This window comes from Harpegnathos saltator, unplaced genomic scaffold (genome assembly GCF_003227715.2).
Source record: "Harpegnathos saltator strain DR-91 unplaced genomic scaffold, Hsal_v8.6 scaffold839, whole genome shotgun sequence".
Classification (NCBI taxonomy): Eukaryota; Metazoa; Arthropoda; class Insecta; order Hymenoptera; family Formicidae; genus Harpegnathos; species Harpegnathos saltator.
The window spans coordinates 581,153-596,806 of NW_020230692.1; the positions used below are offsets into that span (position 1 = coordinate 581,153).

At 48.4% G+C, this 15,654-nt stretch overlaps 1 protein-coding gene across 2 annotated transcripts in view; it reads right to left on the bottom strand.

Annotated features, from left to right (window-relative positions):
- The window catches only part of LOC105180587 (uncharacterized), a 63,769-nt gene that overhangs the window by 11,432 nt on the left and 36,683 nt on the right, over nt 1–15,654 (bottom strand). For both annotated transcript variants that reach the window (XM_025307216.1, XM_025307215.1), the window contains one exon: nt 170–490. In XM_025307216.1, coding sequence (XP_025163001.1) covers nt 170–490 — 321 coding nt within the window. The remainder of the gene's footprint in view (nt 1–169; nt 491–15,654) is intronic.

The window sequence follows — 15,654 nt, forward strand, 5'->3', positions numbered from 1 at the left end:
AAATGGAACCAAGAATAAGAAGCTCGTGAGAGAGTGAGAGGAGTGAGTGACTTCGGTGCGCGACTTTGGAAAGCGCGGTCCGCCTCGGAAGAGCCGAGCGCGAACGTTACAACGCGATCGGGGGAGGCAGGGAAGAGGATGGTGCGTGCGCAGGACGGTTGGAGATTACCTAGCCTCGTCTGGAACTCTTTCTCGAGCTCACTGACGAAGACCGACTCTCGCACGAGGCCGGTCCCGAACGACGCCATGATCTCCGAGATCTTCGCCCACTCCTCCTGCTCGTCGAAGGGACTCATTATGCTGAGAGACTTCTCGTCCCGACTGTCGCGATCCCGCTCGGAAAGCCGAAAGGAGACCTCGCCGTCCTCAAGACGATCTCCGCCGTCACCGCCGCCGCCGGTCCCCATCCCGCATGCGGTCTGACCGTAGACGTTCCGCAAGCGGCGCAAAGTACGCGGCCGTTCAGCCGTGACGGAACCCTTTAACAGACCTATTGGCACGCCGACAGATTACTATGAGGCAAGCGCTCCCCTTTCCCACGATCTGATACGACATCGCTCGCTCTTTGCAAGTGCATCTTCATACAGTGCGCTTAAAAGTAAAACGGCTCTCAGTGCGTCTCTATCGAGTACTGTGAGTTATCGAGCGGCGAATCGATACCGCCGCTCAATGCCGCCGGGCGAGAGGACGTGGGAGTGACTGTACACTTTACAACAGCTTATCAACATCGCGAGACTCTACGCGCGTGTAACATATTCTTATATATATTTCTCGCGCGTGCGCGCGCGCGCGCGCGCGCGAGCGGCGAGTTTCGTGCGGCGAATCGCGCGACTCGCGCGATCCTTGCGAAAGTCTTTCAGTCTTCGAGTCGGCGTACTTCAAAGTTTGCGCTGACTGGTGACTAGCTGTGTTTTCCTCCTTCCCTCTCTCCCCCCCTCCCTCTCTCTCTCTCTCTCTCTCTCTCTCTCTCTCTCTCTCTCTCTCTCTCTCTCTCGCTCTCCACTCCGCAATTTCGACAGCTCTCGAGCGCAGACATATCGACTACCTGGCGGTTCCTCTCATAATGCATATGCAGCGAACCGGCGGATTTACAGATGCGTTGAATATTCATTGCAGATTCGTCATTGCTTGATGCCCCGGTGGGAATTAGCCCGCGGGAGGCAATCAAGACTATCTCGTGACACCGCGATCGTTAAACAATTACGTCGGCGTTCTTAACGGCGGGCTTTGCGACTTTGAGTTGGCGCGGCCGGGTAACGCCGAGTGTGCTCGCGTCGTGTCTGTGTCACGCGAGAAGACTCGATAATCGAATTGAGAAGCCTCGGTCTACAGATGTCGAGCAGCAAAGAAGAAGTCAAGTACAGCTGTTCAGACGTAGCTTCCGGTGCAGCTGGATCGGCGAGGGGAAATATTAGGCCGGTGCAAAAATAATTGCGGTTTTTATCACTTTAAATTTGGCGCCGATTTTTCTAGTTGTCTTTTCCAGAATTCTATCTGGTGGGAATAAACAAACTTGCTTCCCATTGGAAGAAATGTGTGCAAGCCAATGGTCTTCATTTTGATTAATAAATATTAACTGTACAAATGAATAATCCAAATTTTTCAGCTCTCAATTCAAGATTTATTTAAAAAAAAAAGTAAAACAAATTTGTCAATCAAGATAATCGCTGTTGTTCCTTATAACTTTGAGCCATCTTTCAGGCAGCTGATGAATCCCTTGTCGGAAAAATGTTACGACTTTGGACACGATAGAGTCGTCAAGCCATTTTCGAATCTCATCCATTGACTTGAAGCGCGTATCGGACAAGGCATGTTGCATCGACCGGAACAAGCGGTAATCGGTAGGAACGATGTCTGATGAATACGCCGGGTGCTGCAAAACGTCTCAGCCAAGTCTCATTATGACGTCTCTTGTCGTAGAAGCAATATATGGCCAAGTGTTATCATGCAACAATTTCACAGGACGTTCTCCTTTGCCACTATATGGGCGTTTTTGTTCTAATTCTTGACTCAAACGGATTAATTGGTGTTGCTAGCGGTGCGCAATAATTGTTTCATTCGGTTTTAATAGCTCATAATAAACCACACCCTTCATATCCCACCAGATGCAGAGCAGAATCTTTTTTCCAAAGTGTTTTGACTTTGCGACCGATGTGGATGGTTCGCCGGGATTTATTCATGACTTTCCGCGCTTTGGATTGTCATAGAGTATCCACTTCTCATTGCCCGTAACAATTTTCCACAAGAAAGACTTTCAACGCTGTTTATTGAGAAGAGGAAGACACACTGCCTTGTCGGCTTCAGTAAGTTCATGCGGAACCCATTTTCCTTCTTTTTAAATCTTCCCCATTCCGTGTAGACGTTTGGAAATAGTTTGTTGCATTACTCCTAACTGCTATGCAAGCTCCTTTTGCATTTGTGTTGAATTCTCAGCGAGCAGTTGTTCCAAATCATTATTGCCGCACTTCCGAGGACCTCCAGGACGTTTTTTGTCACTCGGACTGAAATCGCCTTTTAAACCGTCTAAATCAAAATGCACACACATCGTACGGTGCAACACCTTTGCCGAAAAAGGAACAAATCGATTCGCATGTTCTTGCAACATTTTTTCCTTGGAATTCGTAAAGAATGTAGTGTCGGATATGCACCTTATCTGTTGCCATTTTTTACTGTACTGAACTGAATAATTTTTGAGGTTATGTAGAGCCTTCCGCCATACTAAATGTAACTTTTAACAGCTATATGTCAGCACTATGTAACTGTAAGAGAGCGGGAAATTATTTGAAACTTAATTTCTTAGCCGCTTAAAAAAGTTTGGATTATTCATTTGTACACCTGATATAATTTTTAATCGATATATGCATCTTTATACTCGATAGGTAAAAACCGCAATTATATTTGCACCAACCTAATATTTGAGACCCCGCGCGACGCTGCACGCACTTTCTCACACCGCCCCTCTTTCCCCCCCCCCTCTCTCTCTCTCTCTCTTTCTTTCTCTCTCTTCTTTCTGTCTTCCTCTGTCTCTTCGAGGTGAAAAGATATTCAACGTACGTTCCGGTGGCTCTTGTCGTAATTTCCCCCTCAAACACTCAGACGCGGCATTCCTTCGTGCCGCGCAAGTGCGAGTAATTTCCCGATTTCCTCCTTTTCTCGTTCCTTTCTCTCGCGGCCCTCCGCTCATTTATCACGGCGCCACGCATCCCGCGTAAAAGAGGCGCTTGTTAGAGGCCCTGCTCGCGGACGCCCTTCAAGGACGATTCGTTGTTCGCGACAATCGGCGTTCCGCAAGTGCGATAGAAATTCCCTCATACGAATTTCGCAAATGAGGATTCGCCGGCAGAGCGGAGAAGAGAAGAAAAAGGACCAATTGAAGTGGCAGCCGCGGATGCTCTTTCAAAGACGCCGTGCGTCCTCCTCCTCCTTCTCCTCCTCCTTCTCCTCTCCAGAGAGCGCAAACACGCTCAGACACACGCGCGCGCGACCATAATGAAAAGCTCATAAAAATATTAAATAGAAGCGAGGAGAAGGCGAGAGAGAGAGAGAGAGAGAGAGAGAGAGAGTGACGTGTGCGCGCGTTACGAGAGGCAAACGTACGTAATTTTAATTAAAGCTCCATCGCGGAGAGCGTCGCCTGCTTACCGCCGCTCTCCAGCCAGCCGCGTTATATTATGTAGGCAGTTATTCAAGTCATATACACAAATTACTACATAAATCCTCGTCTTCCACGCCCTCGTCGGCCTCTTGCTCGTCCCTCTTTTAGCCAGCGCCGAAGAGAGACTTAACCGTTCGACTTTGCGAGAAGTGACGACCGAGACGACTCGACGACACGTCAACGAGCTCGCGCTCGCGTGGATTTTCGCGCTGTGAAAGCGTGAAAATGCGATCGCCGTTACGATTTGTCAGTCAGTTAAGCCGAATGGCCTGTAATACGAGCATAAAGTGAACGTAACGTAACGTCGTCCGAAATCGCAACGCTTTCATACGCGAGTCTCTCGCGTCTCCGACTCGCGAGGTCGTTAATCTCGCCCAGGTTATTAGAGGAGAGCATAACTTCCGCTCATCCCGGCCCTCCTTTTTCGCCGCTGAGGACCTCGCACGGTCCATTAAAGCGATCCGCGAGCGATTCCGCGATTCTTGCGAGCCGTAAACATTAAAGCAATCCTCGCGTAAATAAGTGCATGCGTCACGTGAGTTCCACTCGCGGGGGGGCTCGCGGAAGAACGAGACGGAGAGGAGGGGGGGGGCGGGGGAGGCTGGATTTCAGTGGATATTAAAAACGTACGAGCGTATTATAAGCGGCTCGTAAATGGTGCGCCGTTACATTTTTCGAATCCGTTCTCCTGGTGGCGCGCGCGACTGCGAATCGGCCCTGCGGAGGAGTTATTAAAATCCGCAATAAACCCGTTCGGTCTTACGCCGCGAGTCGCCGGACGGAGGATTGTAAAAGCCGAAGATAAACAGCGGCCAGCGGTCGCGGGAAACATTGTGTCTGCCGGCGAATCCGTCCGAATTGCACGGGAATTTGCCGGGAATCGTGCGACCTCCCGTTCACCGGAAGCGAATGTCCCGCTCCCTCTCCCCGATCCGCCGTCCAAGTTCATATCCACGATTTTATACTAGAATAAGTTCGGCATAAATGGGCATAGAGGATAGGTGGACAATTGTTATAATTTTGTTAATATATGCTTGTATGTTAATATCGGTTACTTGTGAGTTGGAGCGTGTCTCTTCCTGATGCACAAAAACACTGTTATTGTGAGTAAATAAATGTTTCATGTTTCTATTAACTTTTAGAGGACCGGGGGGTGGCTCCTACAAGAGCCACATATAAATCGGCATTCAGTGTTATTAAAGGTTATATTATAGCTATTTATGCATTTATGTCGATGTTTATGCGCTCTAAAAATATATTTACATATGTGTTCGTGTGATTTTTACCTTACTTGTAAATACACATTTATTAACAAGTACACATTTTGACTGCATAGTAATTTGCATCTCAGTACATTTTTCTTTATAATAGACCCATTTTCTCTCAGAATTATATAAAATCAGCACACAACACTATTACAGTTTTGATTACGCACAGTGCGTGATAACAATCATTCTAAAAGTAACAAAATAAGTATAAAAAATACAGAAAAATAGTTTTGAAATAAAATAATTTTCATTATTTTTTAAAACCAAAATTTAAAAAAAATTATAAAAAAATAAAGAAATTTAAAAAATTTTTAAATAACAAAAAATATAAAAAAAACAGAGGAGCTACATAACTCTCTACGTCCACGTCGTTAGCTCTGAGTTATGCTAAAGGAAAGTTTTATTACCGTATGAGATTATTTATAGTAATATAGACTTATTTTAGGTAAATAATTGCCTTTCTTCGTAAAATTTCGATAATCTGATATCAAAATGATGACCAGCGATTTGAAAAAAACATCGTATTTGCATACTTAACTTCAAAATTCTCTCATCAAGACTACGTTTCACGCGGTATACGCGAACTCTCCAAGCGGGGTAGATGGTTCATTTTTATCAGGGTTAGATGGGCAGCGAGAAATAAGCAATGGACATCGGATCGACGTTTTCCAGATACTTTAGACTTTAGTATGAAAGATATCGGTCCGATATCTATTCGACTATCATTTTTCCTTGGGTACTTAACATTAAAAGCTTCAGTACATTTTAAATAGTTTCTTGTTTCGTTTAAAGATAACGGAATGAATTTCTTTCTCTTTTCTCTCTTTAATAAACAATGTTTGCCCATAAGACCTTTTTCTGTGTCTCGCCACTTTTCAACCTTCTCTCGAATGTTGTCCTTGGTTTCTATAAGAAACTTGTGGAAATGTTTCATCTTATATATCTTAATTTTATCTTATTTATCTAATTTATTTTTATAATTAATAAAAGGATTAATAAAAAAGTTAATGACTATCCCTTCATGTATAACCATCTAATCCGGACACTTGACCATTTATTCCTCACAGAATATTTTTAATATCTCGTTATTATTGGCGTTCTATGAATTTCTTTTTTTCAAAAATTCTTCTGTACCTTAAGTACCTTATCCTCTGCTGAGTGTGTTAATACGTTATTGATTATTTATTGCAATAATACAGATGTGTCATTTCCAATTAAAATAACTATATCCGTCTATCCCAGGCTTACCCTATGCATCTCCCCTCACATCTATTTGTTTAACCGAGTCTCTCGACAACACGTGCGCCAACGAGTGCGCTCGCGGACGGAACGTCAAGCTCGGAGACGCGCGAGCGAGAGACGAAGGAGAGTCCAGCACAGAACGCCAGACGCCGCGCGATCATCCATAAATTACTCCGGCCCTCATCCAATTCCACGAGCGTATTATCTGCCGACGCGACGGCTCGTTCCGTCTTATTAAGTAACAAAGACTCTCTGATATTGCTATCATTCTCCGCTCGACGCGACGAAGACACCGACGGGACGGGAGGCGATCGGCGCGCGTTAATACGCGCTGCTGCCGCGAACTGCCGTCGCCGTCTCTCGGCCGAGTGAAATCCACGTACGATCAATTCGAAGCAATTGGCCGTAGGTGCGATGTGATGAATTCTCGGAGCCGAGCCGCAGCCAGCGCTGGAAGCTGCGATCCGCCGCGGCGATAACGGCCGCAGATAATTAGCGGCCTTGCGTCAGGCCGCGGCCTGAGGAGACAATGCGCGAGCTCCGCGAAGATAAAGAATTACGTCGGACGATATTATTTCGTAATTCCGCGCGCGGCTTTCTCTCACGCTTCGCTCGCGCGCGAGAGCATCGCGCTTACACATCGACTCACTTTGCTCGATCAAACGTATCTAAATGCCCGATCTCCTTCCTTCTCATCATCTCCTTTCCGTTGGAAAGCAGGAAGAGGTCCTCCTGAAATATTCTCACGTCGTTGGATTCCACTTGTGTGACCGCCTCTAGAGTAAACGTATGCGTGTTTCGCAACCCGTCGCGTCCGGCTCGGATTATCTCCCGAAGATAATCGTTATCTGCATCAAGCGAGAGGCGTGTCGCGTCGCGAGCGCTGCGATCTATCTGTTTCCCGCGTGTTCCCGCCGCGCCGATTGCGCGGTAATCGCTAATTAGTCGCACGATCTTTCCAGCCGCCCGCGCCGACGGGCAATAGCTCCGCTAGCGACATTGAAACGTACGTAACACGCGAAATCGTTTCGTGGAAGAGCTTCGCTGTAGGAAGCGCTAATGCGAAAGCGGACGAGGGCCGAATGAGAATCATGCCCGCGATTGATGTCAGCTTGGCTGAAAACCTTCGGCGGTTTCCGTCTTGACGTCGCGCGCTGCTCAATTATTCATGACAGAAATTTCGTCAGGTCGATCTCGAGGCGGGCTGGATGGAACTTATCGCTCGGTTCCACGTTTTCCACTCGACGCGCGTCAACTCTCCGCATCGTTGGACGTGTCGCGTTGAGAACGACGAGAGAGGTATATATCGGGGCTTGATTAATTATTAATTCACGGAGAGCGGATGTGTCATCTCAAAGACTCGCGGGCCATCGCGCGCGGGTTCGCCAATCGGCGGTTAATTAGCGCAATCCGCGGTTTTCGGTAACGCCGGGAGAAAAAGAGAGAAAGAGGAGGAGCGAGCACTCGCGCTTTATTCACGCGACGTATCCAACTTTAGTTTTTACACACACACACACACGCGCGCGCAATACGATACACGCTCTATGCGGCAGCATTATTTTACATCGTATTCATTAAGCAGTGAAAGCAGAATTTTAAAACAATAACCCCTGTCACACACGCCTGGGAAAATATTTTTGCCCGAGCGTGAAAACGCGACGAGATTATATCGTTTCTAGCTGAAACATCGCGCGCCGCGATGCCATTGGCAACTTTCGCCATTGGCTACATAATGGTTCGGCTAATAAGCGAAAAATGGAGGCTGCACTCGCGCCGTTTTCGCCGCGTGACATAATGCGTTTGTTTCCGATATCACGTGCCGATAGCCGTGAGCCGGGATTATAACGTAACACTTATTATGGCGGCGCGACGCGCGCCACGAGTAAAGATAGAACGCGCCGCCTAAGAATACCAGAATCGCGAGTTGGAAATAAACGGGGCGAATAACACCCGGCGAAAGTCCCTTGTTACACGCGCGGCTCGGCCGTTGGCGCGGCCGATTAACCGAGAGATCGATCGAGAGTCGAGATCGCACGTGAAAGAGGCGCGCCGATTTACGATTTGAAGAGAGCGCGCGTTTTTTGCAGCGACGCCTCCTCGAAACTAATAAGCCGAATAAGCGCGACGAAACCTGTTTCGCGCCGCGCGGCTCTCTTTGTGCACCTTTCCCCCTTTTTAGAGTAAATCCGGGATAGATGGACATGGTTTTTTTAATTGGAAATAACACATCTGTATTATTGCAATAAACGATCAACAACATGTTAACACACTCAGCAGAGGACAATGTTTAGGGTACGGAAGAATTTTTGTGAAAAAAATTCATGGGTCGCCAATAATAACGAAATATTAAAAATATTCTGTGATGGGGATAGATGGTTATGTGTTCGGCTTAGATGGTCATATGTGAGGAGATAGTTGGGCATGCCTATAATAATGTAGAAATTTGTTTATCTTTATCTATTTTTTAGTATCTCACATCCTTTTTTATTAATTATTAACCTTTCTTATTAATTATTAATCCTTTCATGAATGATTGATAAAATAAAACATTTTCACAAGTTTTCTATAGAAACCGAGAACAACATTGGAGAGAAGGTTGAAAAGTGGCAACAGAGAGAAAGGCCCTATGAAAACATTGCTTATGAAAGAGAGAAAAGAGAAAGAAATGTAATCGGCATCTTTAAACGAAACAAGAAGCTGTTTAAAATGTACTGAAGTTTATAACGTTGGATATCCAGAGAAAAATGATAGTCGAATAGATACCGGAACGACGTCTTTTATACGTCTGAAGCAGAAAACGTCCATCCGATGTCCATTGCTTGCTACTTCTCGCTGAGTAGGCTACCCATCTAACCTTGATAAAAATGAACCATCTATCTCGTTGGAGAGTTCGCGTAAAAGTACGCATACCGCGCGAAACGTAGTCTCGGTGTCGAATTTTGAGGTTAAGTACGCAAATATGACGTTTGTTTAGTCGTTTAAGCCCAGGTCTAATGTTGCAACTCGAAATAAACCGCATTCGCAAGATATTCTTCCGACGTGTGAAACATTGTAGAGGTTAACGGAAAGATAAAACATTTATTTACTCACAATAACAAGTTTTGCACAATAACGGTGTTTTTGTGCATCAGGAAGAGACACACTCACAAGTGACCGATCAGCGCTGACTAGTCTAGCATGTATTAACAAAATTATAGCAATTGATCATCTATCCCCTATGTCCATTTATCCTAGACTTGCCCCATAGGGAGGAAGAGAGAGAGAGAGAGAGAGAGAGAGAGAGAGAGAGAGAGAGAGACAAGCACGCTCGAATCTCTAAATAGAATCGGGACAATTCGTCGTGGTGAAATCAAGTGAAACTGGATCGCGCGTCACGTCCGCGCGGCAGCCGAGAGATCGTTACCGCGGCGGCGAGAGAATCGCAAGGATACACAGTCGATGTAATAATAACGACAAATCCACAATGGCGCATCCTGTGCGCGACCATCAAACGTCGCATTAACAACCCCGTGTATACCCGATTCGCCGCGTTTTTCAGCCATTATCAAGCGACACAACAGCCCGCGATAGCCTTCGGACAGGTGCAGGCTAAAAAAAACCCGAGCGCCCGTCCCCCCCCCCCCTCGTCCGGCCGGTCCGCCGTGACGCAATTGTCGAGGACAAACTATTATAACATCAGGCAACGTAACGAGCAACAAGTATCGCCCTTTTTTGCCAGGCACGTCAAGAACTTTGGACACGCAGAAAGCTTTCCTACGTGGTGCACGTGGCATGACGGCAGGTACACGCGCGCGCGCTCGAATGCACGCACACACATAGAGAGACAGATAGAGAGAGAGAGAGAGAGAGAGAGATAGAGAGAGAGAGAGAGAGAGAGAGAGAGAGGGGGGGCGGCAAGGGGAGGGGGGAGAGAGCGAGAGAGGTGGCACATACCCACGGACGCAAAAGTCTACCGTCTCCCTATTGCAGATGCTACTCCGATGTCCCTTCCTCGTCCCTCGTCCCTCAATGTCGTCCACCTCTTCCTCCGTGCTTCGCTTCTCTCTCGCTCCGAGCAAACCTCATCGCGCGTCCCTCTCGCTCGCTCCCGCCGCGGGACACGTAGGTTCGTCGGAATGCTCTCACTTCAACCAACGGACCGAACGGCCGATAGCTCTCCGAGCGACGATGACGATGACGACGACGACGACGACAACGACGAGGACGACACGCCTCGTGACGCGCGATACACCTGTAGCGGATCGATCGCCGCCGAGGGCCACTGAGATACTGAGGAAACGATCGCGTTCGATCGCGTTCGAGAGCTATCACGAGATCGACTAGACTCTCCCACTGAGCGTCGCACGAGAGCACGTGAGAGCGGGGCGCCGTTTACGAATCGGCCGGCGCGGCCGCAGCTGACTGCAGGTAGAATTCCGCGGGATCCCAGCTTCGAAAGTTGCTTTCGGCCGCGGCGACGGGCGAGCGAGCGGCCAAGTTGGACGACACGGCGCCGTCGACGGTGTCATCCGCCTCTCGGAGACTTCGCTCCAGTTCAACGTTCCCTTCAACCGGTACTCGCTCGGCGTGGCGACGGACGTGGGAACGCCGACTCCGCTTCGGATCGGAAACGTCAGCAGGTACACGACTTGATTCGGACGCCGGAGGTCGAGCGGGGTCAAGTACTCGAGTACGGCCGACCTACTCAAGGTCGTATCGCGCTCGGCGATCAGCGATCGCGTCGGCGCCGCGCGCGGCGCGGGCGGCTCCCCGGTGGACGGATGGAGTTACGGTAACGACGTTACCGTAACTCGATGAGACGTCGGCAGGAGCGCATCGCGATCGCGAGGGAGGATCACTCTTTTCTCCAGCGCACTTTTCCGTCGCGAGTAATCGAACACGGCGGACCGAAGCTCGCGACTCTGCTCGGTTTCGACTCGCTCGCTCGCACGTCGAGAATCGGTCAAGCGATGTACGCGCCGGACTCCTCGGTGCGCCGCGAGTCTGGTTAACGAGACGACTAATTCGAATGTGTTAGGTCCACGAGGAGGAAGGAGGTGGTCGTGCTGGCAGCAGTGGTGGTGGTATAAGAGGCGACGGGGAAGGAGGAGAGAACGGACCTCGGTCCTCGCCACCCGCACTCCGACAATAATACGCGCCTGCAAGAGAGAGAGAGAGAGAAAGAGAGAAAGAGAGGGGGAGGAGGGATGAGAAGAGACGGAGACAACGAGAGAGGAAACTGGAAAGAGAGAGAGAGAGAGAGAGAGAGAGAGAGAGAGAGAGAGAGAGAGAGAGAGAGTGTGTATGTGTGCGTGTGCGGCGTCGTGCATGTGCGAGAGACCGAGGGAGTGATCGTGATGGTCGTGTCGGTGGACGGCCCAACGCGTTAGCAGCATGGAAAGATGACCTCAGAGATGGGACTATCAGTCGCCGGGACCCCGGGCCGAATTATGGCTCTCGTTGGGCGCCGATGGCTCGTGGGGCGCAGGATCTTTTCAACCTGGTCTGCCTGTTCGGCTAGCGGTTCTCGGTGGTCTCCGTCTTTTTCCGCGGGCTCAAAGTCGCCCCGAGAAATTTCGGGCCACAGCGACAAAGCAGCCGCATAGCGAGAAAATGCGGCTTGGGGCAGGGGGGAAGGGAGGGAGGAGGACGATACAAGATGCGGAAAGTCGTTTCCCTTCTCGTCTCCGCTGCAATCCGGTTGGCTCTGGAATTCGTCGGCCGAGCGAGTTCGCAGAGTGTGCTCGTCGTTAAATCTCCACCCGTGATGGTCGCGATGCGCGACGATCAATCAGTTCGCGGCGGCGATAAGTTGCACGCTGCGATCAGACTGCGGCGGAATAACTCCGTCGAGGAACGTTCTCGCGGGGGAGAACGCGAATTCGCGAAATAAAAATAGATCTCTCTTTGAGCGGCCTACGTGAAAGCGACTGCGCGACTGTCACGGTTTAAAGCTCCGGAAGGGCTGCGCTCTCCGAAGCGGGACGGGACTTGCATCGACCAGTCCATCGACGTTCGACGGACATGACCTGCCTTCCTGAGGTACGTCCGCATCGCGAACGTGACGTATCGAAACGAAACACTCGATTGTGTTCGATTCGGTTAGCCGTGCCTTTGTATTTTCGGAAAAAAGGCCGCGGCAAAAAAGATTCGGCCGGCGAGCAGCCGGCTGTGACGCGACTCCTAGTGACCGGCTTCGCCGCGAGTAAAAGCTACTGTTTTCTAGCGAGCTCACGTTGCGATTACGAGCTATCTCGTCGGTCCGCACGCATAATTGCGGCATGCCAGCGACAGTAACCTGTGATTTCACATTCCTCCGCGCTTTCACGCACGAATCGTCTCCTCCCCCTTTCCCTCCGCCTCTCTCTCTCTCTCTCTCTCTTTCTCTCTCTCTCTCTCTCTCTCTTTCCTCGCTCCCTGCCGCCCCCATCGTCAGCTGGAAATATTTCAGCTGAAAATTCGCGGAATGTAATATGCGGAAGAGTCGAAAGTGCCGAAGTCGGTTCTGCAGCCAAGAAACGTATTTACGCAATGCTCGCCGGTTTTCGGGGTCCCGGGAGGCTCGACACGAACCTGGCGAGAGGAGCCGAGGAGCGACACGGGCAGCGCAATGAATATGCCATCGAAACGTCGATTCCCTGCGCTCGCGGACGGAGCGAGGAGACGCTCGCTCCCAGCTCCGACCGGTCATTTTCATGTTAATGAACACGGCAAGAAAGAAGCGAAGTCGCCGCGGATGAAGCACGCCACGCGCTCACGCACGTCTAATTGCCGCATGTCCGCCGTACTTCGCGTCCCGCACGCATCTCTGACTTGACGTTGTTGGAAATTCTGATACCGCGATCGACGTTCGGTCTATGTAAATTTCCCCGGCACAATGGGACAGGAGAGAGAGAGAGAGAGAGAGAGAGAGAGAGAGAGAGAGAGAGAGAGAGAGAGAGAGAGAGAGAGGGAGAGAGAGAGAGAGAGGCAGCGCGCGCACAATGGAACGTTATTTCTCGCGGGTGCGACGGGCCGAGCGGTGCCGAGCGGCCGACGACAAGTTCATTAATTGGCTTTTCTCAGAGACTTCCCGGAGGTCATGAGTAACCGCGCGCTGAACTCGACGAAACGGTGCGACACGCATCGCTCGCTCGCTCGCGAGAGACCCGCTTCTTTCCCACCGCAATTGAGTCTCGGACTCGCGGTCTCTCGCGTTCTCAGCAACACCGCTCGCCGGATAGAGACTGCGATGACAATTAATCCTATACACGCGCGACACGCGTGCGACGCACACAGTGAGTACGCTCCTGCTCGTCGTCGGGCGAGCGCACATGTGCGAGCGACGAGCGAGAAATTTGACAAAACGAAGAAGCAGCTCCGGCGGCCGATTGGCTAATCGCCGATTAAGGCCACGAGAGAGGAGCGAGCCGGCTCCTCTCTCGCTCGCTCCTCGCCGCAACCGCAGCGCGATTTTTCGCATCGGGGCGGATCAATCGCCGCGCGACGAAAGTCCGCGCCGCGCCGGAGCGGTCTGTTAAACCACCAAAAGAACGACGCGACTCGCGCTATCGCGTGAGTCACGTCCCACGATCCACACATTCCTGCGTGATGTCATAATGCGGTTCACACACACACACACACACACACTCACGCGGTCGTGCATGTCGCGTACGTGTGGTCAAGCGGCCGGCGGGAGTAAACGGAGCAAAGTCATCGTTTCTGTTTTCCTTCTAAAAAAGCCGAGTCACACCGTTAGCGCTAAACGCGTGATATAGGTTGACGATAACGGCCGCGTGAGCACCGAATCCCACCGCCTTTCGATGCCGTCGAGGTGAATCCGCTCGGGAAGAACCTGCGGCGATATCTCGCTCGTTTGTTTCCGCCAGGCGAACGAGCGGCCACGAAATTTTCAAGAGCAGAGCAGAGCGGAGCGGATTTTCCACTCTCGCGGTCAAACTCTCCGGGAATTTTCATAAACACGTGATTATGTAAATTCGCATTTTCCTTCCCTCCGTTTTTATCTCTGCCCCAAACGAGTTTTTCCCACGGATACTAAACGCGTAAGCTAAACGTCCCAGTCTAATGGCTGATCACGTCCCAGTATCCGACCACTTTGAAAAAAATACTTACTATTTATTTTAACAATAGTGAATGAAAGTAATAATTATTGTAAAAAGAACTCCAGTATTTGACGATTAGTTGGAAAAAATATACCCAATTTGATATTTTTGTGTTAAAATAAAAATTAATTAAATAAGTATGCACCTACGGTGCGGCAAAATAATCGTCGATCGTTAATAAATTCATTAAGAGATAACATCTGTATTTATATTATTTTCCGTTAGCGCGTATACTAATTTTCTAATTGCGGTCAGACACTGGGACAAATGTATCCGAACATTGGGCTATAACTTATTTCAACCATCCGGTCGCTGGTACGTTAATGCGCTTCATTATTTGTATAAATATTTCACTAATAATATTGATATACCGGGTGTTTCAGACCACCCGATTTTTTCGTTAACGCGACATTTTAGAGAAAAATATTTCAGACAAATGTTGTAGAACTTCAAATGATCTATTTACTGACGCTATGAATTTGACCTTGGAATAACCTTGAAAAGTCCAGCCAAGATCAATATAAAAATCTTAAATGGATACCCCAATTTTTTATTACATCACCTTTTCTAGCAATTAATTTGAACAACTTTGGTCTGAAACATTTTTTATTTACCTAATATCTTTTGAGATAACTTTTAAGGAAAACTTGATAAAACTTTTCAATATTTAACTCACGATATCTCGCTAAGTATTTGTCAGAAGAAAAAGTGGTACTAGACTTTTTTGCTCTATTTAGTCTCAAGAATATATTGTTCCAATAGCACCCTGAATTTGGTTAATTTGATGATTTTGAAATTTCCATAAATCAACAAGTTAACAAAAGTCAGGGCGCTATTGTAAAAATATATTCTTGAGACTAAATAGAGCAAAAAAGTTTAGTGCCACTTTTTCTTCCGACGATTAGTTAGCGAGATATCGTAAGTTAAGTATTGAAAAAGTTATCAAGTTTTCCTGCAGTATCTAGAAAAATATTAGGCAAATGAAAAAATATTTTAGACAAAAGCTGTTCAAATTAATTGATGGGAAAAGACGGTGTAATAAAAAATCGCGGTTTCCATTAATTTTTTTTATTTTTATGTTGATCTTGACTGGACTTTTCAAGGTTATCCCAAGGTCAAATTCGTAACGTCAGTAAATAGATCCTTCGAAGAACCCTACAACTTTCGTCTGAAATATTTTTCTCTAAAATGCCGCGTTAACGAAAAAATCGGGTGATCCGGGTGGTCTGAAACACCCGGTATACATTGGTTTAAATCATTCTTCTCTACTTAAGGGAATCTTAAGTTTTCGAATAAATGCAAATATTTAGATCAAAACTACTTTTAATATTATATATTGTATTTTTTGTCACGACCTACGCTTAAACGTCCGGTTACCGAGACATTTACCATACATCGCGCGGTGTTG